Source organism: Chelonia mydas, chromosome 12, assembly GCF_015237465.2.
Source record: "Chelonia mydas isolate rCheMyd1 chromosome 12, rCheMyd1.pri.v2, whole genome shotgun sequence".
Lineage (NCBI taxonomy): Eukaryota > Metazoa > Chordata > Testudines > Cheloniidae > Chelonia > Chelonia mydas.
In genome coordinates, this window is record NC_051252.2 from 4814224 (window position 1) to 4842163 (window position 27940).

The 27940-nt window shown below is 56.4% G+C and overlaps 1 protein-coding gene across 1 annotated transcript; it reads right to left on the minus strand.

Annotated features, from left to right (window-relative positions):
- Positions 1 to 190: 190 nt before the first annotated feature.
- LCAT (lecithin-cholesterol acyltransferase) lies at positions 191 to 27861 on the minus strand. The gene is made up of 6 exons (XM_037878162.2): positions 27647 to 27861; positions 15512 to 15668; positions 10308 to 10423; positions 6099 to 6194; positions 5420 to 5644; positions 191 to 2403 (listed from the first exon to the last, which is right to left on the minus strand). Exons 1-6 carry the CDS (start codon positions 27798 to 27800, stop codon positions 1760 to 1762), a joined length of 1392 nt encoding a protein of 463 aa, XP_037734090.1. The 5' UTR covers positions 27801 to 27861; the 3' UTR covers positions 191 to 1759.
- Positions 27862 to 27940: the final 79 nt, after the last annotated feature.

The following is a 27940-nucleotide window of genomic DNA, read 5'->3' on the forward strand; positions in this document are numbered from 1 at the left end:
AATGAACCACCTTGATTACATTGGCCTCATTAGTTTTCACCCCTTCTTGTCAACTGTTGAGAATAGCCCACTTCCACCTTAATTGAATTGGCTTGTTAGCACTGACCTCCAACTTGGTAAGGCAACTCCCAGCTTTTCATGTGCTGTGTATTTATACCTGCCTCTGTATTTTCCACTCCATGCATCTGATGAAGTGGGTTTTAGCCCACGAAAGCTTCTGCCCAAATAAATGTGTTAATCTCTAAGGTGTCACAAGGACTCCTCATTGTTTTTGCTGATACAGACTGACACGGCTGCCACTCTGAAACCCATGGAGGTTTAGTGTTTTTGTATAGACCTGTGCATTTCGTGTGCAATTTAGTAAAGAGCAATGGTGAGGGGGTGCTAAGACAGAGGATCTGCACCCCAAGAGTGGGTCTAGAGACCCCCAGTAAAGGCAGTGCCTGGGCTCTGTTCAGACTCCAGCGGCTTAAAGCTCACGGGGATTCAGCATTTGGATCCTCTCATCAGTATGCTGAGTGCCCAATGCAAGGCTCTCCTGGGACTCCGACACCTTCGGAGAGAGAAACAGGGGCGCCTCTGGCAAAGAGGTGTTTACGCAGTGTTCCTCAGTGCCCTGGGCAAGCACGTCAAGGCCGGTGCATGCTCTGCAAGCCCTGGCCTGGGCTGGCTGGAGTGATCCTAGCCTGGCCTCAGAGTACTTATGCAGGGGCTAGCCCCCTGCTCCAGTGGATACTTCCAGGGAGGTGCTTCTCTCACAGGCCAGACGCAGCTCTCAGTCTCCTGCAGCAATTCTTCCCGCTAGTCCTAGTGATGATGGGCTTGTGATGGCAGCAGTTAGCAAAGGCCCAGCCCCAGAGGTGTGTGCCCGCTGCAGCCGGCAATAAGGGCATGCCTGGAAGCGGAGCACTTTGCACAGTTACTGCAGAGAACAGGGACCCTTTGTGCAGTGGAAGATGCTGTCTTTACAAGGGAGAGTTGCTCCCCTTGGTCCCTGTGCACAGCCTGGTGGCACCCCAGACGTGGGGCACTGGCCCTTCACTGCAGTCAGCCTCATTCACAGGCCTTAAAGGGCCTGGCACATGCATTCAGTTACCCAGCTGCCTGTGGCTCTCCAGCTCTAGGATGAGGGCAGGATTCATTCTCTTTGAGCTGAACAGCTCAGCTTCTCAGTGAGGCCCCACAAAGGCCCCTGCTTTGCAGCGCCCCTTGGGCGCAGATTTCTTGGGTGCAAATCCAAGCCTGCCTGCTGCAGAGCCCAGCACAGGGACCAAGGGGGCAGAGCTCAGACCTGGCACAGGCTGGGATTGCCCTGTGGCCAAAGTGGCCTGGTGAGTGTGGTGCTCTGTCTCTGGCTAGTGGCCCCTAGACCACCTGAAGATTAATGAGTCTGCTACAGCCTTGGCTAAGAGCCACGTGGCTTTTAGCTCATGCAGTAGAGGCTCATACACTAAACTTCAGAGGTCCCAGGTTCGATCCCGCCTGCCAACAACCAGGGTCTGTCGGCGTTACACTAGCAGGCCAGTGATGGCAGTGTCATGGTGACACCTGCCAGCGGGATGGAATTAGCTGGCAATGTAGTTAATTACCCATCTGCTAATATGCAAATAACAAGCCTCTAATGTGTAATTAATCACCATTCACAATACAAAAGCCAGTCAGAGCAGGAGTGGGTGCTGCTTTGCCCTCCACGGGCACTCGGATTTGAACCCTTTGCTGGAGGGCAGCCAGTCAGAAGCAAAGCTGACCCCAGCTGCCTTCAGTTCATTTTGGGGTTCTTAGTGGCCCTCTGACCAGAGAGGTTCTTCCTGGCCCGTGTTGGCTCTGGGTTGGGTGGGAAGAGGGTCTTTTTCCCATTCCCTCCCTGCTCCTCCGCACGGGCCTGCAAGCTGCCCAGCAGTATCTCATTGATGTAGCTTAGTGTTTGGTTGCTGAAAACCATACTGAGGTGATCCACTCCAGGCAGCTCCACCACATGCACTCGCTGCTTCTGCTGCTTTTCCCATCGGTTGCACAGCTTCATGCTGCGGGTGCTGACGGTGTCATCCCCGTCCCCATAGACCACGTCCACGGGGTCCTCATAGGGGAAGCGCTCGTCATAGATGTAGGTCTCCACTGTTGGGAGGCCCATGCCGTAGAGGCAGTAGGTCTCCACGCCAGGAGGAGGCAGCCCCTTCAGCAGGTCCTTGGTGTCATTCCACATGTACCAGCCATCCTCAAAGTTGACGTCGAGGAAGAAGCGCCGGTAGTCCCGGTACGTGTAATTGTAGGATGGCGTGGAGATAAAGACGTGTGATTCGGGCCAGGCTAGGTTGGTTGGGAACATCCAGGGGCTTGTGGTGGCCATGCGCTGTTCCTCACGCAGCTTGATGTTTGTGACCATCGGGATGCCCTGGTTATCTCCTGCAATTCACACAGGCACTCATCAGGAACAGCAGCGCTAGCAAAACGAACAGCTGTCCCAAAGCAGTGTACAGACTATTCATACAGAGATCATTCACTGCTGAAATGCAGCCACCACTGGGGGGCAGGAGGAGGGGCAAGGCTGCTGCTCAACAGATGCACTGTAATTCAGGGCAGGCGGCCAAGAGAAATATTGTTTTGAGGTAAACTATTGGATTATTAGCTAATTCAAATGATGGAACATCCAGCAGCACAACTCTTCGCACCTTGTAGCACGGGGGTCAGTCCTGACTGTGTGGGGAGGGCGCCCCCTACAGAGCACCCTGCCCTGCTGCAGCATAGCACCCGGTAGCACTGCACTGGGGCATTGGGGTCAGCACTAACTCTAAGGGGAGAACGACGAGGAGTCCTTGTGGTACCTTAGAGACTAACAAAGTTATTTGGGCATAAGCTTTATATATATCTTGTGCTATATGCCATCATGTGCCAGTAATGCCCCTCTGCCATGTACATTGGCCAAACCGGACAGTCTCTATGCAAAAGAATAAATGGACACAAATCTGACATCAAGAATTATAACATTCAAAACCAGCAGAACAACACTTCAATCTCCCTGGACACTCCATAACAGATTGAAAGTGGCAATTCTTCAACAAAAAAACCCATCAAAAACAGACTCCAGTGAGAAACTGCAGAACTGGAATTAATTTGCAAACTGGACACCATCAAATTAGGCCTGAGTAAAGACTGGGAGTGCCTGGGTCACTACAAAAACTAATTTCCCTCTGCTGATACTCACACCTTGTCAGCTGTTTGAAATGGGCCACTTTGATTACATTGAACTCATTACCATTGCAAAAGTGATTTTTTCCTCCCTTCTTGTCAACTGTTGAGAATAGCCCACTTCCACCTTAATTGAATTGGCTCATTAGCGCTGACCCCCCACTTGGTAAGGCAACTCCCAGCTTTTCATATTCTGTGTATTTATATCTCTCTATTGTATTTTCCACTCCATGCATCTGATGAAGTGGGTTTTAGCCCACGAAAGCTTCTGCCCAAATAAATTCGTTAGTCTCTAAAGTGCCACAAGGTCTCCTCATTGTTTTTGCTGACACAGACTAACACGTCTATGACTCTGAAACCTGTCACTATCTAAGGGGAGAGCACTCCCTATGAATCACACACACCACTCCTTACAGCCACAGTCCTTCCCTGCTGGGCATCTGTCCCTGCTTCTCTAAGCCCAGCCAGAAGTGTGTGTGTTGGGGGTGGGTGGGGAAAGGGTTTTGTGCCGGGGGAGTTTCTCAGCTGGTGGTACTGGGTGTCCGGCAGGAGGGGAAAGGGTCCTAAGCCTGGGTTAGGTTTTCTGAGCCGGCTCTGTGTGTGTGTTGCGGGGGGAGGGTGTTTCCAAGGGTGTTGGGCAGGAGAGCCAACTCCCCTGGTTTTACTGCGAGTCTTGCCATATTTGGTGTATTTTGGAAAGACCCTGCTCCTGGAATCCTGTGATTATTCCAGAGAATGTCAGCGTCCTTTAAACCAAAAGTAAGTTTCTGACCCTCCTGCCTGTGGAGAAAGGCATGAAAATGTGACTCTAACACAGTCCTAAAGGCTCAGACACCAGCAGGCAAAGGAAAAGCACCCATGTCTTTTTTCTAAATGTCATGATTTTTGAACTTCTGGGGTTTACAATACTGGGTGAGGGCTCAGCGATGTTCTGAACTGGGGAGAGACTGGGTAGGAAGCAGAGGGCTTCTGCATCTCAGGGAAGAAGGTGTGTGTGTGTGGGGGGGTGTTTCTGAACTCATGGGGGTAGGGCTGGGGGGAGGATTAGAGTGGGGTGGTGTAGTGCATAGGAAATAGTTTAAAGGACCTCCCTGTCTTCTGCAGCAGAAGCCACCAGAGCCCTGCTAGAGCAGCAGTGTATACACAGAGCTAGGCCTTGCATAGTTCGTTCTTTGGACCCTAGCTGTATCTGTTGGTTTCCTCATCTTCTGAATGTGGTGTAAAGAGAGTACAGATACAACGGAGGGGGGACTGGCTGTGCTGGCAGGGTTGGGTGTGTGGGAATGGTGAGGGACGGTGGGCATAGGGCTGGTCAAAAAACTCCCAACAAAATGTTTTTTGTCGGGAAGTGTCGATTCGTTTCAATGGGGACTCTTTGCAGGAACGTATTGGCTGTGACACAGCCTTCATCAGGAGAGGACTCTGGTGCACGATGGAATGTCTGGTGGGGAGGGAGACCTACCCCAGATCAGCCAATGGGCCACGTTGTATAACTACCAGTCATCAGGCCAGACAGAGAACAAAACCACCAGGCTCTGTAGGCCATTGGGGTGAGTGTGCACCTGGATGTAGGAGACACAGGTTCACGTCTCTGCCATTCCAGGGGAGTGCCCTGATGCAGGGTTAGAGAGTCAGTGTCTCTGGCCCAGGGATTATTTATACAAAGTAGAAGAACGTCAACAGGAGAGCCTGAGAGATCCCTGCCCAGAATAGCCCCTTGCCTGCTGATTAGGAGGAGGGAGAGCTTAGTTCAAGTTCCCCCAAATCAGGCAGAGCAGGGTCTTGAACCTGGGTCTCCTGCATCCTAGTTGAGTGCCCTAAACACCAGGCAAGGGGCTATTCTGGGGTGGGGGAACTGTTTCCCAAGGAGCTGTAAGTGGAGTGAATTGGGAGGAGGGTGTGCGTGGTACGTGCAGGGAATAGCAGGTAGAGCTTCAGTGGGAGTCTTTTTACTGTTCCTTTCCTACGGCAGGCATTTCCTCCCCTGCCTGCTCAGAAGTGCTCGTCCCTGGCCAGTGCAGCAACGCTACCCATAGCAAACCTTGGGTGGGCTCCCTGTCACTGGACTTGTGCTCCCTCAGGGACAGTGCGGTCAGACTCCAGGTGGTTGGCGAGCTCCCGATGGAGCCATTTGCAGCCCCCTGCCCACCCTGGGGGCTCTACAACAGATTCCCACCTCCTCACTACTCCATGAAAGGAAGGCAGGAAGTGGACAGTGGGAGCCATCACCCACCAGAGGCCAGGACGAGCATGGACTTGACGGCCCCGCCCCAGGGGGCACCGAGGGAAATGAAGCCCGCGATGAACCGGTCCTTCCAGGCCTGGGGCTGCTGCCACAGGAAGTAGAGGATGTTGAGGTTGCCCATGCTGTGTCCGAGCAGGAAGACCCGTCTCTGGTAGGTGTCATGCATCTCCTCAATCAGTGCCTTCAGGTTCTGGAAATACTCGTGCTGCTGGTCTGGGGAGAGAGGGGCATTGTGCCAGGGGCAGGGCAGCCATGGCCAGCAGGAGCCCAGCCAGGAGCAGGTCCCTAGAACCCGGCGCAATGGGAGACACAGCAACCCAGGCCTGGACCGTCCAGTGGAGGGGCAGCAGAGGAAACGCACTGGGGAGCACTCAGACAGGCCCCCTCACTAGAGGATCACTCCCTGCGGGGTCCCCCCATGCCTGCACTATATGATCATTCCCAGCAGGATTCCCTCCCCCCACATCTCTCACAGCAGGGCCCCTCTTCCCCTCAAGGGTGTCTCTTTCAGGCTCTCTCACCCTGCTCCCCGTCAGGCTTGCTGGCCTGGTTTCCCTCCTGGGCACGGGGCTCTCCCTGGGCGCCAAGCTGCCAGGGTGGGTGCCCTTCTGCCTCCCTCCCTGGCTGTCTGGGCTGAGGCGGAAGCTGGTCCCAACCCTGCACTTACTGGGCCCAATCCTCCAGTCGTAGGGGGCAGCCCGTACTGTCTGGTCCCGCACGTAGCCATTGTTCACCAGGTTCTGCACCAGGGTGTGTAGGTAACCTAGAGAGAGACAGCACAGAGACTGGGGGGACTCCGAGAGAGACAGCATGGAGGTTGGGGGGACCCCCAGAGATACAGGGCAAGGATTGTGGGGTCCAAGGAGGTACAGGGTGGGGGTTGGGAGGCTCTAGAAACATAGGATGGGAGTTGGGGGCAGCCGAGAGAGAGAGCTGGGGGAGACAGATAGCATTTCCTGGTGCAGACATAGCGTAGGAGCTGGGGGTCCTTGGCCACGCATTGCTGTCATGATATTTATTTAAATGGTGACATGTAATATATCGTTTGGGATCTAATAACACACTGGTCATTAATACCACTGTGAAATGTGTGTCACAAAGCTGTAGATGAAATTATGGATGCTTTCTGATCTTACCTCTTGGAAACTGTAAAAAGACAAAGCCAGACACAGGTGTAGTGTGTCACGAGGGTTTCAATAAGGTGAAGAAAACCCTATTCTGGCTAGTCCAGATTTTGAACTCTGTACAGATGCACCAGATGTTGGTTTAAGTGCAGTACTAATGCAGTCAAAGGAAACTAACAAAACCACCCCTGTTAGGCTATAAGAACTCGGGCAGCTTCTCTTTAGCAAGAAGTTCAGGGTCCCAACTGACCACTCCCCATTGGTTTGCTTGCCCAAAACCAAGGGATCCAATTCCAAGCTGCTATGGTGGAGCATGACACTGCAAGAATATGACACATAAAGAGGAAAGAAAACCTGGCAGCAGATACCCTGTCCTGCATGCTTGGATGCTGGCTGTTGGTGCCAATGGCCGTGCCACACTCACATGCCATGAGGCAGGATGGGGCACTTGCTCCAAACCAGAGGGGGTCCCTTTTTCTCCTACAGGACATGCAGGAGACCAAGCAGACGGTTCTGCAGAGGATCCAGCAGAGGCAGCAGCGACGGCGAGAGCTGGGGAGGCTGGAGCGGAAAAGGCTGCTAATGGAAGAGAGACGCGTGGAGCTGGAGGCCAGGCGTCTGAGTGAGGAGGCAGAGTTGGAGCAGCGGAAGCTTGCTGACCAGGCCCAACGCAGGCAGCTCAGACAGAAGAGGAGGGGCAAGTCTCACCCGTGGGACCCAAAAGGAAGGACATAATGGCATGCCTGATCAGGGGCTAGCAGACCACCCGATGTGGGTATGATGGACCCCATCACTCTGCCTGTAGCCTGAGGCATTCTGGACACTAAAGGTTACTCTGGGATTCTGACTGGGGGAATGTGGGAAGTGATTTTTTGATGTGTTGTTTTCTGTAACAATGTGACAGGGTTGAGCCTGAGGGCTCAGGTACAAGCCTGCCACGGTCAGACTCAGTGGTCAAGGGGGCAAACCCTCACTGGGGAAACCGAGTCAGGGTTGAGTGTGTCTGTGGCAGGATCTGCTAGGAGTGGGGGACCCTGTCATATTTAGGTAAATAGCTGTGGGCTAATGCCCCACTGAGAACAGGGAAGAGTGCTGGGAGTGGTAAGGCTCTGGCACAACTGTGGGCCAGAATGCCACTGAAATCAGAGAAACTGAGGCACAGCTGGACAGTTCTGTGGCCCAAAAATTGTAGGGTGCAGTGAGACACTGGCACAGCTGAGGGTAGCCGGGGGCCAGCACCCTGCTGTGAGTAAAGAAGACTCAAGATGGTAAGAGACCTGGTTTCACACCTTTAGGGGCGGCAGAACCCTTTACTGGCCTGGGTGACCCAGATGGAGGAGAAGCAACCACCAGGGGGGCATGGATGCTAAGCGCAGGAAACATGACCCCCAGTCTGTGGGCTCAGGGGGACTTTGAACCAACGTCTGTGGAGTAGCCAGTGGCTAATCCTATGGGAGGGGTGACAGATTGCTCTGTGTCAGGCCTGAGACACAGTTATCTAACTCAGTGTTGTCATAACCTGTACATACAACCTGGTAACACCCTGGTCCCGACACTCAGTATGTGGTGTATGTACGGGGTGCGTACACAGAGTTATAAATGTGTGCTAGAATTATGTTCTTAACATGTGTTTGGTAAGCAGTGCATAACCCGGTCTGCCCCGGAGAAAGAAACGTGGATTTGCTCGTCTGGTCGTCAGGCAGAGACAACGAACGCACATTTCCATGAAAGGTAAACAAAGCCATCCGGAGAGTTCGTGGGGAAAGACCACTCGACGGGGAATGATAGGAGAGAGAAAAAGCCATTTGAGCATCCATCACGTGAGGGTCTAAGAGCCAGAGCTCTGAAATCACAGAATGTTGGATCCTGCAATCTCTGGGAGCTGAGGCGAGGTGAGAAAAGACTGTCATTTGCTAGAATTATGTTTTAGTCTCAGAAATGTATTTTTGCTTTTGATTGCTTGTAACCCTTCCTGTCTGTATCCCTTCTACTTGGTGTCACTTAACCAGGGCCGGATTAACTCTCCTGTGGGCCCAGAGCTATTAGATGTTGTGGGGACCCTGTATACACGTCTTTTTTCCTAATTTAAAACAAAATGATCGCAATTATGGGGTATTAACGCTATACTAAACTTGCCTTTAATTAACATAAAGCTGTTCTGTGGTTACATTTCAGTCTTAAAATATGCAGAATACAGTTAAGTTAATTCAGAATAGCCTGCTTCTTACCTTAGAACAGCTGTTATATTCGTTTCGTTTTGGGAGGGAGTTTGGGTGCAGGAGGGGGCTCCAGGCTGGGGCAGTGTTGGGATGCAGGAGAGGATTAGGGGTGCAGGCTCTGGGAGGGATTCTGGTGCAGGAGGGGATTCTGACCTGGGGCAGGGAGTTGGGGTGTGGAAGAGGGTGTGGGGTGCAGACTCTGACTGGGAGGCACTTACCACAGGCGGCTCCCGGCTGGTGGCGCAGCAGGGCTCAGGCAGGGTGCCTGTCTGCCGTGGCCCCACGCCGTTCCTGGAAGCGGCTGGCTGCTGGCACGTCTCTGCATGCCCCTGTGGGAAGGGGGACAGCGCATCTCTGTGTGCTGCCCGCACCCACAAGTGCCTCCCCCGCAGCTCCCATTGGCCAGGGACCGGCCAATGGGAGCTGTGGGGACGGTGTTGGGGTGGAGGCAGCGTGTGGAGCTGCCTTCCCCCTGCCAGGGGCCGCAGAGTTGTGCCAGCAGCCGGCCGCTTCCGGGAGCGGCGTGGGGCCACGGCATGCAGGCAGCCTGCCAGAGCCCTGCTGCGCTGCGGCCTCCCTTAGCCCAGAGCTGCAGCCCCTAAAGCCCCTGTGTTAATCTGGCCCTGCACTTAGCCCTATGGATTTTTGTGTAATGTGCTTGTTTTTCTTTTAATATGAACTGACAGTGCTGTGATTGACTTAAGAGCGTCAGACAATCCCTAGTAAAATGAACGAGCTGCTGTTTACTGTCTCTCTAAAGGAGCAGCAAACTTAATTACTTCTCTGAGCACGCTAGGAGCGGGCTGGGCCGTGCAGGGCAGATGGGTTGGGGGAAATTCGGGACTGGCGAGGGTTGGGGGTACCTTGCAGAAATTAACTGGGTGGTGGAAGCCAGGGTGTAACCTGCTGGCTTGTCTGCTGGCTGTGGGTGTCCGGGCTGTGAGCCACACGGCAGAGCATTCAAGACACCCAGAGTTGCAGGGCAGGTGGTGACATAGCCTCTCACTGGTCAGGGTTGAACCCCAAAGCATCACAGGGGACTCTGGCCCTTCACCCAGATTGCATTCCTCCCCACTTCTGGGCTGTGGGCAAGCTCCTGCCTGGCCTGCCCAGTGTCTGAGTCCCTCTGGCCAGAGGCGTTGGCTCAGTGCATTCTGGGCGCTGTGCTCTGGGTCTCCTCACTCCCTGGGATGGTTATGCCTAGTGGCATTGTATGGCCCTCTCCTCTCAGACGCGGGTCACTGCACCATGGGCTTTGCAGAGATCTTGCATCCGCTGGCCCTCAGCTTCCCGCTGCCCGCTCCTGGCTGTGGGGTTGGGCTGTGCAAGGGTCCCAGAGCTGGGACAGACTCAGGGATAAGGGGTAATGGTCCTGGGCTTCAGAGAGCCCTGCAAAGCCAGGCCTGGGCAAATCCTGCAGCAGGCAGGGACCCTTTTCTACTGCTGGGCACCAGCAGTAGGATCAGCACCCTGGGAGCTCCCCCCAGGCCATGAGGACCCCTTGCCTTGGACACCGAAAAGGGCACCCCTCACCTGCCAGCTTGCTCTTGTCCAGGTACTCCACGGAGTAGGTCTTGCCAAAGCCGGGCACGCGGATTTGCACCCCAGGCGCATTGGACATCTTGCCGGTGCTCCGGTTATACACCACTCTGCAAGGACAGGACAGGAGATGGCAGGTGGGTGGCAGATCCACCCCGCCAGGGCGCAAAGGCGAGGCCATTGGGTGGGGACAGAAATCCAGGCAACCCCCATCCCTCATGGGAAACACCCTGCTTGGGAATTCGGGATGGGAGTTGGGAATAGGGCTTGTTTCTAGGGCCCATCGCTCGCCGGAGGGCACGTGTCAGCCCTGAGTAGCCGATGAGGTGGCTGTTAAGATTTTGCATTATTTGTGGGTGTTAAGGCTAGAGGACCACATTGACCAGTCTGTATATCCTGGGCCAGAGGATCTCACCTAGGGATCCCTGCATCGGTCCCAGCCCTCCCAGGTGAGCTAAAGCAGGTCAGGTGCGTTGCAGGGGGCACAGATGAGTCGTGGTCAGCTAGAGGCAGAAATCCCTGGTGACAATGCAGGAGACCTGTCTGTGTGGGGTTAGGAGATGGGGAAGAGGTGCCCCATAACTTGGCATTTCCTGGCTTTTTAGGGTTTGCCGTGGCGGGAAGGGGGGACCACACTGACCCAGGCTGACCCCTCTGAGGTGAAGGTTCTGTTTTGTTTATGTAGGAGGATTTTGGGTCTGGGGGGGCAAGGATGCCCTCTGGAATCCCCCTCTGGCGTGTGGGGACAAGGAGGGAGCACCCATGTCTGAGGTTGCAGGGAAGACGGGGTTAATTGCTTGTGCGGAGAGGCCTGGTGAATCCATCACTACTTTTCCCAACTCCAGCACAATGGAGCCTGTGCTCCGGGGCCGGGGAGCCTGTCGAGTGCTCATCTCTGACCTGTGCCTGCCAGGCCAGGCCTGGCTCTCAGAGCAGAGGAGTCTGTCCAAGCTGCACAGCGTTAACAGACACTGGAGAGCCCCTGGCCCTGGAACTCAGAGCGTCTCAGGCCCGGGAACCTTGGCCACCTCTTCCCAGCTGAGCTGAGCTCTATCACATGGGCCCTCTTCTCACAGCTCCCAACCCTAGAACACAGGGGGCAGCCCTTTTCCCCGAGTGTCGTCTGCGGCTTCAGACCCGCTGCAAACACTGAGCCACGGTCTGGCGATCTCGACTCAGCGGCAGCCTCGCTTTTGCACGGCTAGCAGAGCCCTCAAGTGTACCACAGCTTAACCAATTTGAGGGAGGGGGAAGCCGTCCTCATTAAAACAGCCTAGGGAAGGTGCACTGTGGTGGGAGCCAGGAGACCGTGAGGTCAACTCTCACCTCGGTTTACATTTGCGTGTGTGTCACAGCCCTGATTCTGAGCAACACCTGGGGGGTAGGTAAGAGCCAGCCTCCCTCTTGCACAAATGCGGTAACTGGGGCAATCTCTAGTTGCTCTGGGAATAGAATCCAGGTCTCTGACAGCCGACCCCAGTCTCAGACTTGTTACCATTCCAAGTGCTGGCGCTAACCACTAGTCCCCACCCCCTCCCAGAGCCAGGAATAGATCCCAGCCCAGGCCTCTATCACCGAGCTAGAGGAGCTGCTGTGACCCGCTAAAACATTGGCTTGTCCAGCTCTGACAGTGAAGGCAGAGAGCTACTCCAGCAAAACCTCTAAGGAATGGGAGCCATTTCCCCAAGGGCAGCTTGTGGCACCAGTCCCGTTGGAAACAAAGGGAAACAGCAGCTATCTGCTAGGGACGCCTCTTCCACTAGCCACATAGTGTCCGTCTTTACTGCAGGCATGAGCGTCTTCACAGACTCACAGATCCCAAGGCCAGAAGGGACCACTTGGGTCATCTAGTCTGACCCCCTGTAGAGCACAAAAACTGGCCCAAAATAATTCCTAGAGCAGGTCTTTTAGACAAATATAAAATCTTGATTTAAAAATTGCCAGTGATGGAGAATCCACCACGCCCCTTGCTAAATTGTTCCAATGGTTAATTACCCTCACTGTCAAAAATTGGCACCTTATTTCCAGTCTGAATTTGTCTGGCTTCAACTTCCAGCCATCGGATTGTGTTAGACCTTTCTCTGCTACATTGCAGAGCCCATGGTTAAATCGTTGTTCCCCACGTAGATACTTACAGGCTGTAACCTTCTCTTTGTTAAGCTAAATAGATTGAGCTCTTTGAGTCTATCACAACAAGGCAGGGTTTCTTATCTTTTAATCATTCTCATGGCTCTTCTTGGACCCCTCTCCAACTGATCACCATCCTTCTTGAATTGTGTCCACCAAAACTGGACACAGGATCTCAGCAGTGGTCGTACCAGTTCCAAATACAGAGGGGAAAATAACCTCTGCTCACACTCAGAATTCCCTTGTTCATGCATCCCAGGATTGCGTTAGCTGTTTTGACCACAGCGTCGCAGTGGGAGCTCATGTTCAGCTGATCATCCACCACAACTCCCAAATCTTTCTCAGAGTCCCTGTTTCTCAGGATAGAGTTCCCCATCCTGTAAGTGCGGCCTACATTCTTTGGTCCTAGATATATACATTTATATTTAGCCATATTAAAACATAGTGTTTGCTTGCGTTTTAGTACGGCTAAGTTTACTTGTTTACTAAGAGAGTCAGATCGCTCTCAGTGACCTGTCCTAGTCATTATTTACCACTTCCCTGATTTTTGGGTCACCTGCAGACTTGATCAGTGATGATTTTATGTTTTCTTCCAGGCCACTGATAACATTTTAAATAGCATAGATCCAAGAGCCGATCCCTGTAGGACCGCACTGGAAACATACCTCCTCAATGACAATTCCACATTTACAGTTACATTTGGAGACCTATCAGTTAGCCAGTTTTTAATCCACGTAATGTGGGCCATGTTAATTTTACATCATTCTAGTTTTTAAATCTTCAATCCTATTTGGTAGCTTTGGTTCCTGTGATGGGGTATATAGACCCCACACTGGGCAGCACTGCATTAATGAGCTCTTGTGAGCTCGAGTGGCCCCACCCCATCACACCTGTTGGAGGGAGGAGCTTAAAAAGGGCAAATCCAGCACAGCTGATGGGAGAGCAGATCTTTGGTCCTCAGCCCTTGGAGCAAGGCTGGAGCGCCTCAGCTGGCCACTGTCCTACAACTCCTCCCTGAAGGAAAGGAGGGCACAATGCTGAACCACTTTTGATGGGCCTATTCTTCCGTATTGGTCTGTGAGCCCCGTTGGGGCCACAGATTTCCAGAAGGAGCTGAAGAGAGAGCCTTGCCCCCCTTGGGGCAGCTCATGTCTGTCCACATCTTTTGTCTTTGTTGACAGCCCCAGAACCTGCTGAGCCCCTTCAGACTGCACCAGTGTGGTGGAACACCCTCACAGCGCTGGGCAGAGGCTGGAAGAGTGCAAAGCCTGGCCTAGAGCGTGCCTCGTGGAAGGAATGCAGAGACAGACGCATTGCAAGGAATGGGAGTAAGGGCAAATAGTGACTAAGATAGGAAAAGCACCGATTGACATTGCTTAATTACGACCTAACTTCCTTAGATGTGCAGTGAAGGAATGTTGGTGGTAAATTTTAGTGGCATGGAAACTGACCGAAAACAAACCAGCTGTTTGGGAACTAGAGGGCTATGGGAAAAGGGTCAGATATGGAACATTTCTTAAAAGGCCCATTAAAACAAGGTAATGGGTTCACTTGCAGATCTCCAGGAAGTGCACCTCGCTCCCAGGTGGTGTGGTGGAAGCTGGTGAAGAGGCAGTGTATTCTCCATGCAAATTGAGAGTTTGAATCTCTTCTGCATGGGAACAACAGGACCCTGCTTACATTCCCCGTGCCCTCAGTCCTCCTGACCCCGCACTGGATGCAGATGGGAGGACACAGATTCAGGGCCTAAAATGGTGTATTGGAAACTCTGTTAAAATTATAAACTATCACTTTACATTCTCAGGGGTTTGCCCCAGCCTGCTTGCAGGCTAGGGGGCACTGTAGGGAAGTGTGTGATCAGGGTCTTCAGCAGCCAGACTGCAAAGAGCTGACTTAGAGCAATTTGGGCCTCTGCCTGAGGGAGCAGCCTGCTTTGTCTCTCTCTGGTTTCGGTGCATTAGGGTTCTGGAGGCTAAGAAATAAAGCCGTGTCTAACTTCAGTTTGTATGCTGTGAACATAACACCTACGGAGGTTAAGAAACAATTCAATGACTTAGGCTAATCAGAGATCAGTGGCCTGCCTTTGCAAAATTTATAGATTTATAAGAGTCCCAAGCGAAGCCCTTGGGAGCTGTCACGGGCCAGGAGCTTTCCTTAATTCCACTTCCATTTTCCTAGTGCTCGTTTCTAGGCCTCGCCACACCCCGTCTCACTCTACAGACCGTCTCCCTGCTCTTTGGGTATTCGCAGACCCTCACCATGTCCCTCTGAGGAGCCCCCAGTCCCAGCCAAGTGGCCGCACTTTGCCCTTCCCCAGAGCCCATCCCTCCCGGCTGTGAACCTCCTCTGCTTCCCTCTCCATCGCTCCCACCTAGGGATGGCTTTCTGGGATGGAGGTGCCCAGAAGGGGATGCAGCATTTCAGGCATGGCTTCACCAGGGTCCTACAGAGGGATGGGGCAGAGCTGCTGCTCTTTGGGGTGCTGTGTCTCACTGTGGCCCTCCCAGCTCCCTTGTCCCTCCCGGGTGCAGGGCTTTGACCCCAAGCACTAGCTGAGTCCTCAGGGGACTCTCCAGATTCCCACCTCTCACCCAGTGCAGCAGAGCTCTTTATTTGCACTTCGACCCCCTCCCATGCTGCTCCCTGCATTCGTGGGGCTCAGTCCCCAGGGCAAGGAGCCTGTGCAGCTTCTGGGCCGAGCAGGCTGCCATGGCCAGGGCTCCTGCCCTGGGGCTCTGAGCAGGTGTCACGGATCCATGCTCACAGGACAATCCCAGGAGAATCCTGTCTTGGCTGAGGTAGCTGAGAGTTCGAGGAGGCCCTGGCTGCTGGGTCCCCCCGCAGCCCTGACTAGCTGCATCTCAGACCCCCTGGATGGACCTGGCCTGATGCGGCTGCGAGTGTAGAGGGAGGGCAACACTCAATGGCGAGGTGGAAGGCGCTGGGTGGGTGGGCAGTTGAAGGGCTCCCCTTGTCCCCAGTGGGCTATGGGGCCAGCTGGCCCAGTACCAGCGAGCTAGGGCTCGCAGGGACTCTCCAAGGGGAGCTCTGGGGTGGGGTCAGGCAGGAACCTGGTGTTGTCGATCCAGCAGGCGACGCCAAGCGGCAGGAACATGTGCAGGTTGATCCAGAGGGTGAAGTAGTCCTCGGTTTTGCGGTGGCACATCCAGTTCACCACTTTCGGCTTGTCCAGCTTGGCCTCCAGCTGGTTCCCCAGGCACGCGGGCACTGTGGGCACCAGAGACAGAGAGGAAGCAGCCAGTCAGACCCCAGCGCCCAGCACGACAGGTCCAGGGCTCTGCTACTTGAGGTCTGTCCACAGCAGCCCTATGGCCGGCAGGCCCCAGGGGTGCTCCAAGGGTGGCTCAGGAAGCACAGGCAGTGCCAGGAGGGCTGCACCTGCCAGAACCCATCTCTGCTGCCTAGTGTCACCATGGGGCTCCCTCAGGCTAGGGCTCCCCTAGGCGGGTGGGGACTGCATGGTTCCAGGCAGGGACGCATTCAGACCGGGACACCTGTAGGGGGGCAGGGACCACATGGGTGCCAGGCAGGGATGCGCTCAGGCTGGGGCTCCCCCCACATGGTCACGGCTGCACAGGGGTTGCACCAATGTAGCTGCCCCCCTGCAGCCCCTCAGTGTAGACACGCAGCACTGGTATAATAGTGAGTGACTTACATGCGTGCAGCTCACCCTGGTTTGAAACCCGACGTGGGTGTCTCTCTGGGCACGGGTGCAGACCAAAGGCTCTTGCTGCGCTGTGGTGGCCCGCTCCCCCTGGCAGTACTTGGGTGCCCCTTTGAGCCTCTCCCGGATGAACCCCAAAACCACTTGACAGGCCAAGCATCCCTGGGTCCCCTAAAACACTGGGGGAGGGGCGGGACTAGTCAATCGTTATGGGGACTTCAGAAAAGGCAGTGGCGCAAAGCTGGCAGCAAGAGAGTGACCGGTCAGTGGAGCTGGGGTGCCTGCCAGGGCTAATCGACTCCTCCCCAGTTCAGTCTGGCAGGAGGAAAGCAGCCCAGGGCTGGTGAAGCGGGGGGCCCTTGGGTGGGGACGGAGGCCTGTTGGCAGAGCTGGGTGGCTGCAGTTGGGGCTGAAGGGCACCAGTAGAGCTGTGGGTGGGCGATCGATCTGTGTGCTATGCCACCAGACCACCCGGCCTCTAGCTATGCGGTCTGGCCTTCGTGAGCCCCAGGCTCGCCGGGACACAATGTCACACAAGATCATTAGATAATTATTAAGGGAATTTGTAACTGGGACTCCAAAGGTTATCACGGAGCTCAAGGGCGGCGGGCTGGGCAGAGCTCCTGCCAGCAGCCTGATGGGGGCGTGGGCTGGCAACCCGAGGATCTGTGCCTGGAGATGCAGACGGGACTGAAGACTCAGGTCCGGAGTCGGGCCCGCAGCGCTCTCGGCCTGTTCAGAGACTCAGCGCTGAGTCTCACTGATGGCATGGACTGTCCTAGGACACCAACTCATCCAGGGGGGCTTAGGGTGCTGGGACACCAGGGCCGTCTCCCCACAGGGCCAAGGGGAGACCAACCCAGGCACACGAGGGGACGAGGCAGGAGGCCGCTCTGGCTACAGTGAGAATCCAGCACGGCAGCCATGGTCTCTGTTACAGTGTCACGACTGGGACGAGGGCAGTCAGACCTATTGGTCGGAGCAGGGGTCGGGTACCGGAGGTCAGAGTCTGAGGTGGGTCAGAGGACGAACTGAGAGTCAGGGAGCAGGAGGGTTACCAGGAGATCAGGCACCAGGTGCAATCGAATAGCAAAGTCGAGGACAAACCAGGGCCAGAAGCCAGCGCACAGGGTCTGGAGTGCAGGCAGGCAGCCTGGGCTACTCAATCAGCTCCCCGTCATGGCTTCCTGGTTTATATACTGGTGTCGGCCAATCAGGGGACGGTGAGGGGCTGCCACTCCAGTCCCACTGCGTGGTACTTCCCACTGAGCCCAGCCTGTGGGGAAGTGTGATCCTCCTGTGGGTCCTCCTGTGATCACCTTACCTAAGCCTCCCTTGGCAATGTGGAAGTGTCAGAAACCCAGAACCTCTTTGGGCCTCAGTTCTAGCCCCACAGGGTCCAGCAATTGAACTCCAAGCCAGGCCCTGCGGATGCTCCTGGGAGCAGGGAGGTTCCATGAGTGAAGCCCAGCCTGTGGGGAAGTGTACCTGTAAAGGGCTCTGGCCAGAGCCAGCTGGAGTGTGCAGAGGCACGCGTTATGCAGTGCTGGGCAGCTAGCGCTCAGACACTGCCTGGAGCAGAGCTCCGACAAGCCCTGCGTGATCACTGAACCCCGCGTGGTACCAGCGATAACACAAACCGAGCAGAGACCCTGAGGAGAAGAATGGAGCAGGCCAAAGCCCCACCAGAGCTGAAACGGCTGGAGAAAGTTTAAACCGAGCTTGACTCTATCGGCGGGCAATGGGCCCCAGCAAAGCAGAAGGCAACCTTATTTCCGACAAGAAGAAAAGGAGTACTTGTGGCACCTTAGAGACTAACCAATTTATTTGAGCATGAGCTTTCGTGAGCTACAGCTCACTTCATCGGATGCATACTGTGGAAATCGCAGATAAGCTATTACCAGCAGGAGAGTGGGGTGGGAGGAGGTATTTTTTCATGGTGTCTGTGTATATAATGTCTTCTGCGATTTCCACAGTATGCATCTGATGAAGTGAGCTGTAGCTCATGAAAGCTCATGCTCAAATAAATTGGTTAGTCTCTAAGGTGCCACAAGTACTCCTTTTCTTTTTGTGAATACAGACTAACACGGCTGTTACTCTGAAACCTGTTATTTCCGACAGCAGCCAGTTCTGAAGCACTGTTAGCTCAGGCAGGGGAGGCTAACTATGACGCCGTAGCACAGAAAGGTGAGGCGTGGTGCCCTCCAAGTCAAAATGAAACCTAAGAGAGATGTTTTTAAACACAGAGAACAAAAAGAAAGTGAATTCAAGAGAAGTTGGTGACTGAGCTAAGACTGAAGAGCCAGTCTTGCCATTTTGTCGGGGGGCTAACTGAGCACCTGATAAGAAACCAGGTCATGATAGGGACCTGTGACAAAAGACTGTCCAATCTCAGATGCAACGTGGACTGTGCTTGCTACACCTACGGCTCAGGCTGAGACCCTGCAGAAAGCAATGAAGGCTATTTCCAATTGAAGTGGGTTTGTCACTACTAGATCCTGTTTAGAGGCACCAGGATGGTGATTCCTAAGGTGTTATAGAAAAATATGCTAAAAAGGATACGTGAAGATCATTTAGGGATTGACAACACTAGGAGAAGGGCCAGAGATGTTTTACACGAGCCTCAAATGAACAGTGACATTGAGGAACCTGTCAAGGCTTGTTGCATATACCAAAAATACAAGCTAAGTCAAGCCAAAGAGCCTATGTTGTGGCACAGGAAAAACTGGCCCCCTGGAGCATGGCAGGAAATGTGTACGTTGGCTGGAAAAAACTTTGTACTTGTCCTAGAGGATGATTGTCACTTCCCTAAAACAGCCTTACTAGAAGATATTACAGGTAAGCAGGTGATTGTGCATATCAGATTTACTTTTGCTAGACATGGTATATTTGACATGCTAATGCCTGACAACAGGCTGTGGTTTAGTGGGCATGAATTTTAGCAGTCTGCAGTGAGGTACAGGTTGAGATGTGTAACCGCTAGTCCCCACAGTCTCTGATCCAGGGGTTTAGATGGAAGATGGTATCAGAACTGTAAAGTGTGGAGTGAAAAAGGCTGCAGAGTGAGACTCTGACCCATATGTTAAATTATGGCAAGGCACCAAGGAAGCATGGGCTGTCACCTGCTGACATTTTATCCAACTGAAAACTGAAAGCAAGAGTGCCTGCTCTGTTAGAAACTGACGTCAGAGTCACTGGGGACTTGCAGATGCAGAAAGAGACGCATAAGGCAAAATAAAAAACTCAGCATGATTTTGGCCCAAGGTGGCACACCCAATGGCTCATCTCTGGTGGCAGCCCCGCCTACTAGATACTGCTCTCGAGGGCAGCGTTGCCTAATGGGTACAGTTCTCAGCAGCAACCCCACCTAGTGGGTTCAGTTCATGGGCAGCAGCTCCATCTGTGGGTGCAGTTCTCAGGTGGGGTAGGGGCACCTGGGCCATCCCACTCCACTGGGTTCTGACCCAGGGCCCTGGGAGGCTGTTGCTCACCCGTGGTGCCTTGCATCAGTCTCAAGTCGGCTTCCCTGAGTCACTTCCTACCTAGCCCCGACTGAGCTGTCCGACTGCCTTTTAAACCTTGCCTCCAACCAGAGCATGCTCAGCAGGGGAGGAGAAGCGGGGCCTCCTAAGCCCAGAGTTGCTCCTTACTCCCCTCCTGTCCAGTGAGGGGTTAATACACCATGTCACACCTCCCTCCCTCAGAATCAGTGCCGGGGCACGGTCCTGTGGTTCTTGTGCCTACAATCTCTTGAGAAAAAATCTGCATTTTCATGATCCTAACTTACCCGGGGAAGGCTTTCAAAGCTGTATGGCTGCCAGGAGAGGTACCACCGCATAATCCTGGGGTTAGTGTCTTTCATGGTGTTCATCCATTGTAGCAGCACATGGTCGTCACTAGCCGAAAGGCATTAATTCCCCCACAAGTAGCACCTCAGAACATCCATGGTCCATTTTTTTTTCATAGATCCATAGATATTTAGGTCAGAAGGGACCATTATGATCATCTAGTCTGACCTCCTGCACAACGCAGGCCACCAAATCTCACCCACCCACTCCTGCGGTAAACCTCTCACCTATGTCTGAGCTACTGAAGTCCTCAAATCGTGGTTTAAAGACTTCAAGGAGCAGAGAATCCTCCAGCAAGTGACCCGTGCCCCATGCTACACAAGAAGGCGAAAAACCTCCAGGGCCTCTTCCAATCTGTCCTGGAGGAAAATTCCTTCCTGACCCCACATATGGCGATCAGCTGAACCCTGAGCATATGGGCAAGATTCACCAGCCAGATACTACAGAAAATTCTTTCCTGGGTAGCTCAGATCCCACCCCATCTAATATCCCATCACAGGCCATTGGGCCTATTTATCATGAATATTTAATTACCAAAACCATGTTATCCCATCATACCATCTCCTCCATAAACTTATCGAGTTTAATCTTAAAGCCAGATAGATCTTTTTCCCCCACTGCTTCCCTTGGAAGGCTATTCCAAAACTTCACTCCTCTGATGGTTAGAAACCTTCGTCTAATTTCAAGTCTAAACTTCCTGGTGGCCAGTTTATATCCATTTGTTCTTGTGTCCACATTGGTACTGAGCTTAAATAATTCCTCTCCCTCTCCGGTATTTATCCCTCTGATATAATTCACTGCTAGGGCCTCCTTCTCAATGACCGAGTAGGTGGTTTCTTGTGGGAACAACTTCCTGCTGAGGTACACTCCGGGTGTTTTTCCCCGTCAGTGTTTTGGGGTAGCACTGTGCCTAGGCCCACCTCGGAGGCCTCTGTGTGGAGCGTCAACTTCTTGGTGAAGTCAGGGTGGATGAGCATGGGTTCTCAACTCAGCTGCTCCTGTAGCTCCTGGGAAGTCCTCTCGCAGGTCACCACCTATGGGGCCTTCCTTGGGCTGATGTTCTTTGCCAGGTCTGTCAAGGGCACTGCGATGTTGGCGAAGTTGGGTATGAAGTGCTGGTAGTACCCCACAAGGCCGAGGAAGTGGCGTACCTGCTGTTTTGTCATGCGGGGTGGCACATTTCGCCAGAGCCTGCACTTTGTCAATGAGTGGTCTCAACCGCCCCTCTCCTACTCGGTAGCCCAAGTAGGTCACCTCTCGCCGGGCCAGCCAGCATTTGGTCAGGTTGGCTGTGAGCCTGCCTCCTGAAGGGCTTGTAGTATGACTGATAACGTGCCTCAGATGGTCTTCCCAGCTCTGCCTGGAGATGATAATGTCGTCAATGCATGCCATGACATATGACCTGTGTGGGGCAGCCTTTTTCCCCCACTTGGACAGTGTGGCTGGGCACTCGCCTTCCAAGCCCCTCCTTGTAGCCTGGGGTGGTGCCGCAGCATGCTGCCTCAGTTTCCCGTCTCACCTGTCTCCTCAAATGCTCCAACCAGGCCACAGCATTTAAAAATAGTTTCCTTCTGGAGCTGGATCTAGTTTATTTAGTCCTCACACAATTAGCCAGCTCCATGGTTCAGATAGTTCTCTCTCCTTGAGCCTGGAGCTCCGAGCCCTGTGTCCCTGAGCTGGGTCACAGTTCAGCCTCTCTCCCTCCCTGAGCCAGGAGTCCCCATCCCCCATCCCGGAGCTGAGTTTCAATCTCAACAGTCCCTTTTCTCCCCGCAGGAGCCAGGCTTGCGCCCTGCAGCACTCACCTGCAGCTGCAGCTTTCCAGGCTTCCATCCAGCATGGCACTCCCAGCCCCCATCGCTCCAGTGTTACCAGCTGCCCCTCCAACTGCCTCTCCCGTATAGCCCCAGGCCTGACCTGAGTTCATCACAGGGCCAAAGTTATTTCCCCACCTGGGGAGGTGAGCTGGCCTTGTTGCTGGTGGGGCCGAGGCCATGTCCCCTGGTGGGGAGGCAGAGAGATGCAGTGACTCGGGGCCTGCCCTGTCCTAGTGAGTCACTGGTACTGGCTGGGCAGAAGCACACTACTGGCCTTGAACAGCTGCCCCCCTCCCCTGCCAATCGTGTGCAGTGCGTTCGGGATTCTGAGACTGCGGGCAGACTTGCTCAGAGGCTGCACGCCATCCACACACCTCCCACATGCCGTCCACATGCCATCCACACGCCACTGGCATGTTGCCCAGACATGTCCTACACGGCCTTCGCGTGCCACCCAGGCACCTCCCAAACACCTCCCGCTCACCTCTCATATGCTGATCATATGCTTCCAACACGCCTCCCACATACTGCTCACACAGGAGCTCAGAATGGTGTTTTCTCGCATGTCAGTACATGTCAAATACACAGAACATGCCACCCACATGCCAGCCCTTCAGGGGAGATGGCAGTGTCCCAGGGGTGGCCTTTCAGACACACATGACCACAGACTGAGGGCTTTCTTCCCACACCCTGACTGCAGAGACAGGCGGTTCTAGGATGTACCAGGCGAGGCATTTCCAGGAGAGATAGGGAAGTATTAATGCCCTTGTAGAAGGCACTGGTAAGACCTCATCTGGACTAGTGTGGGCTGGACTGGTCACCTGTGTTCAAGAAAGATGAATTCAAGCTGGAACAGGTGCAGAGAAGAGCTATTAGGATGATCAGGGGAATGCCGGGCCTGTCTTATGAGAGGAGACTGGAAGAGCTCGCCTAGCCTAGCCAAAGGAGGGCTGAGAGGGGCTGGTTTGAAGCTGGAGCTTTGTGAGTGGGATGATATGACGGGGCTGCCTGTGATAGCAGGGACTAGATTCAGTGACCCAGCAGGTCTCTTCCAGTCGGATGTTCTCCCCACTCCAGCTCAGGCTGGTCTCTGCACTGGGACAACGTGACTCATCAAACACAGCCTCTCCCGGCTGTGCATGGGGTCAGACAAACAGGGCAGAGTCCAGCAGCAGTGTGAGAACAAACAGCACAGCAGCTTCCACGAAAAATGCCAGCCCAACCGGGTGACGTGACCGGGCAGGCCTGTCTGGCTGCCTTCCCTTGTGGAGCGTGTGAATGCTCCTTCCAAGCTAGGGGGTGGGCGAGGCTTTGGCTAAGAGGGTAAGTGCCGCACATGCAGGGCAGAGTAGGGAGGTGATGTTACCTCTGTATATGCCACCGGTGGGACCATTACTGGATTCTGTGTCCAGTGGTTGTCCACACTTCAAAAAGGATGTTGAAAAACTGGCACAGGTTCAGAGCATAGCCACAAGAATGATCTGAGGTTCAAAAAACCTGCCTGACGGTAAGAGACTTCAAGTATTTCAATCTATCTAACAGAAGGTTAAGAGGTGATTTGATCATGGTCTGTAAGTACCCACGTGGGAAGGCGATTTCTGATCACAGGGGGCTCTTTGAACAAATTCCACTGGCTGGAAACTGAAACTAGACATATTCCGACTGGAAATAAGGTATAATTAACCACAGGCCCATGGCACTAACAGAGCCCCCAGGGGACAGATGGGATAACATGCTGTCAGTGGCTGCAAGGCCTCTTTCCATTTGTACAGCTGCCGTCCCCTTTGCTAGGTCCAGGCCAACTCTTCTGTCACCAAGCGCTGCCCTACACAACTCCTCTCGCTTAGCCCCCAGCTCCAGCATGTCACACCAGTGGAGGAAGCAATGGGGCAGATCCAAATTGCCACCACGCTGCCGTTCAGACTGAATGTGGCAAATCTATGTGCTCGGCTGTGCTGTCTTTAATCACTGTAACCTCAGCCCGCCAGAACACAGAGCCAGGACTGGAACCCAGGGGTCCGGAGCCCCAGCACTCTGCTGGGGGACAGGGACAGTGCTTTCTATCAAATCACTGGGTAACCCACTGGCAAACTGTGGGACCAGACCCCCTCGGCTCCACCTGAAGTGTACCCCTTTAGTTCACATGCGAGAGCTGTGTGGGGGTGTGGCACAGGGAGCGGCTCACAGACAGGGACAGGCAGCGGGTGAGGCACCGGGAGCGGTTCAGGCAGAGGGACAGGCAGGGGGGACAGCACAGGGAGCAGCTCAGGGACAGGCAGGGAGTGCAGTGCAGTGCAGTGTGGGGAGTGGCTCAGGAAGAGGGACAGGCAGGGGGTGAGGCACGGGGAGCTGTTCAGGAAGAGGGACAGGCAGGGGGCGCTGTGCAGGGAGTGGCTCAGAGACAGGGACAGGCAGGGGGCCCGGCGCAGTTCAGGAAGAGGGACAGGCAGGGGGCGCTGTGCAGGGAGCGACTCAGAGACAGGCAGGGGGCGCAGTGCGGGGAGTGGCTCAGGAAGTGGAACAGGCAGGGGGTGCAGTGTGGGGAGTGGCTCAGAGACAGGCGGGGGGGCTGTACAGGGAGCGTCTCAGGAAGTGGGATAGGCAGGGGGCGCTGTGCAGGGAGCGACTCAGAGACAGGCAGGGGGCGCAATGTGGGGAGTGGTTCACAGACAGGGACGGGCAGGGGGCCCGGCGCAGGGAGTGACTCAGAGACAGGCAGGGGGCGCAGTGCGGGGAGTGGTTCACAGACAGGGACGGGCAGGGGGCCCGGCGCAGGGAGTGACTCAGAGACAGGAAGGGGGCGCAGTGCGGGGAGTGGCTCAGGAAGTGGAACAGGCAGGGGGTGCAGTGTGGGGAGTGGCTCAGAGACAGGCGGGGGGGCTGTACAGGGAGTGTCTCAGGAAGTGGGACAGGCAGGGGGCGTGGCGCGGGGAGTGACTCAGAGACAGGCCAGGGGTGCGGCACGGGGAACAGCTCAGGAAGTGGGTCAGGCAGGGGACACGGCATGGGGAGCGGCTCAGAGACAGGCAGGGGGTGCAGTGCAGGGAGCGAAGCAGGCAGGGGGCGTTGTGCAGGGAGTGGCTCACGGACAGGGAGAGGCAGGGGGCGCGGCATGGGGAGTGACCCAGGACAGGCAGGGGGCGCTGTGCAGGGAGTGGCTCACGGACAGGGACAGGCAGGGGGCGCGGCATGGGGAGTGACCCAGGGACAGGCAGGGGGCTCTGTGCAGGGAGTGGCTCACGGAGAGGGACAGGCAGGGGGCGCGGCACGGGAAGTGACCCAGGACAGGCAGGGGGCGCTGTGCAGGGAGTGGCTCACGGAGAGGGACAGGGAGGGGGCGCGGCATGGGGAGTGACCCAGGGACAGGCAGGGGGCTCTGTGCAGGGAGTGGCTCACGGAGAGGGACAGGTAGGGGGCGCGGCACGGGGAGTGACCCAGGGACAGGCAGGGGGCGCTGTGCAGGGAGTGGCTCACGGAGAGGGACAGGCAGGGGGCGCGGCACGGGGAGTGACCCAGGGACAGGCAGGGGGCGCTGTGCAGGGAGTGGCTCACGGACAGGGACAGGGAGGGGGCGCGGCACGGGGAGTGACCCAGGGACAGGCAGGGGGCGCTGTGCAGGGAGTGGCTCACGGAGAGGGACAGGCAGGGGGCGCGGCATGGGGAGTGACCCAGGACAGGCAGGGGGCGCTGTGCAGGGAGTGGCTCACGGAGAGGGACAGGTAGGGGGCGCGGCACGGGGAGTGACCCAGGGACAGGCAGGGGGCGCTGTGCAGGGAGTGGCTCACGGAGAGGGACAGGCAGAGGGCGCGGCACGGGGAGTGACCCAGGACAGGCAGGGGGCGCTGTGCAGGGAGTGGCTCACGGAGAGGGACAGGCAGAGGGCGCGGCACGGGGAGTGACCCAGGACAGGCAGGGGGCGCTGTGCAGGGAGTGGCTCACGGAGAGGGACAGGGAGGGGGCGCGGCACGGGGAGTGACCCAGGACAGGCAGGGGGCGCTGTGCAGGGAGTGGCTCACGGAGAGGGACAGGCAGAGGGCGCGGCACGGGGAGTGACCCAGGACAGGCAGGGGGCGCTGTGCAGGGAGTGGCTCACGGACAGGGACAGGGAGGGGGCGCGGCACGGGGAGTGACCCAGGACAGGCAGGGGGCGCTGTGCAGGGAGTGGCTCACGGACAGGGAGAGGCAGGGGGCGCGGCATGGGGAGTGACCCAGGACAGGCAGGGGGCGCTGTGCAGGGAGTGGCTCACGGAGAGGGACAGGCAGGGGGCGCGGCACGGGAAGTGACCCAGGGACAGGCAGGGGGCGCTGTGCAGGGAGTGGCTCACGGAGAGGGACAGGCAGGGGGCGCGGCACGGGGAGTGACCCAGGACAGGCAGGGGGCGCTGTGCAGGGAGTGGCTCACGGAGAGGGACAGGCAGGGGGCGCGGCACGGGGAGTGACCCAGGACAGGCAGGGGGCGCTGTGCAGGGAGTGGCTCACGGAGAGGGACAGGCAGGGGGCGCGGCACGGGAAGTGACCCAGGACAGGCAGGGGACGCTGTGCAGGGAGTGGCTCATGGACAGGGACAGGCAGGGGGCGCAGCACGGGGAGTGACCCAGGGACAGGCAGGGGACGCTGTGCAGGGAGTGGCTCACGGAGAGGGACAGGTAGGGGGCGCGGCACGGGGAGTGACCCAGGGACAGGCAGGGGGCGCTGTGCAGGGAGTGGCTCACGGAGAGGGACAGGCAGAGGGCGCGGCACGGGGAGTGACCCAGGACAGGCAGGGGGCGCTGTGCAGGGAGTGGCTCACGGACAGGGACAGGGAGGGGGCGCGGCACGGGGAGTGACCCAGGACAGGCAGGGGGCGCTGTGCAGGGAGTGGCTCACGGACAGGGAGAGGCAGGGGGCGCGGCATGGGGAGTGACCCAGGACAGGCAGGGGGCGCTGTGCAGGGAGTGGCTCACGGAGAGGGACAGGGAGGGGGCGCGGCACGGGAAGTGACCCAGGGACAGGCAGGGGGCGCTGTGCAGGGAGTGGCTCACGGAGAGGGACAGGTAGGGGGCGCGGCACGGGGAGTGACCCAGGACAGGCAGGGGGCGCTGTGCAGGGAGTGGCTCACGGAGAGGGACAGGTAGGGGGCGCGGCACGGGGAGTGACCCAGGGACAGGCAGGGAGCGCTGTGCAGGGAGTGGCTCACGGAGAGGGACAGGCAGGGGGCGCGGCACGGGGAGTGACCCAGGGACAGGCAGGGGGCGCTGTGCAGGGAGTGGCTCACGGAGAGGGACAGGCAGGGGGCGCGGCACGGGGAGTGACCCAGGGACAGGCAGGGGGCGCTGTGCAGGGAGTGGCTCATGGAGAGGGACAGGCAGGGGGCGCGGCATGGGGAGTGACCCAAGGACAGGCAGGGGGCGCTGTGCAGGGAGTGGCTCACGGAGAGGGACAGGCAGGGGGCGCGGCACGGGGAGTGACCCAGGGACAGGCAGGGGGCGCAGCTCGGGGAGTGACCCAGGGACAGGCAGGGGGCGCTGTGCAGGGAGTGGCTCACAGACAGGGACAGGCAGGGGGCGCGGCTGAGGAAGAGGGGCTGATGAATAACTGTGAACAGCAGGAGAGAAAGAGAAGCACAAGGAAGGCCCCGCACCAGCTCTCCGGTCCCCAGGCTGGTCCCAGGGCAGAGCCCTGCCTGATCTGTGATGGCAGCACTTGGCAGCGAATGAAGCAATCCTTCCAAAGGATTGTCCAGAGCTGGCCAGGCCAGGCTCCTTGGCCTGCTCCGTCTCCCCCAGAGCTCTCCGAGCGCTGGCTGCAGGCTGCCCCCCCCCCACAAGCAGAGCCCCCAGGGAGTGTCTCCATGCTGCCCTGCGGGGGTGACCTTACCGAGTACCACGGGCGGGGTGCTGTTGGAGGGTGCTGCTTCTGGGGTGGCGCTGGGAGGGAAGAGCACGTTGAAAAGCCAGAACTGGGCCGTGGGCTGCAGGAGCCGCAGCAGCACCAGCCCGAGCAGCAGAGCCCTGTAGCCTGCGCGCCCCATGGCAGGTCCAGCTGGGATCCCTTCTGCGCCTCCGAGCAAACACCCTTTTATTTCATCAGAGCACCGGGTCGGGCCAGGAGACGCCGGGGGGAGGGGAGAGCCGCAGGGGGACGGCTGGGCGGGGGAGGGAGAGCCGAGGG

Coding starts and splice junctions, on each gene's coding strand:
- LCAT (XM_037878162.2), bottom strand. CDS start 27,800: ATGGGGCGCGCAGGCTACAGGGCTCTGCTGCTCGGGCTGGTGCTGCTG. Junction 15,669..27,646: donor CACCCCGCCCGTGGTACTCG/GTAAGGTCACCC, acceptor TGGTGCCCACAG/TGCCCGCGTGCCTGGGGAAC. Junction 10,424..15,511: donor TGCTGGATCGACAACACCAG/GTTCCTGCCTGA, acceptor CTGTCCTTGCAG/AGTGGTGTATAACCGGAGCA.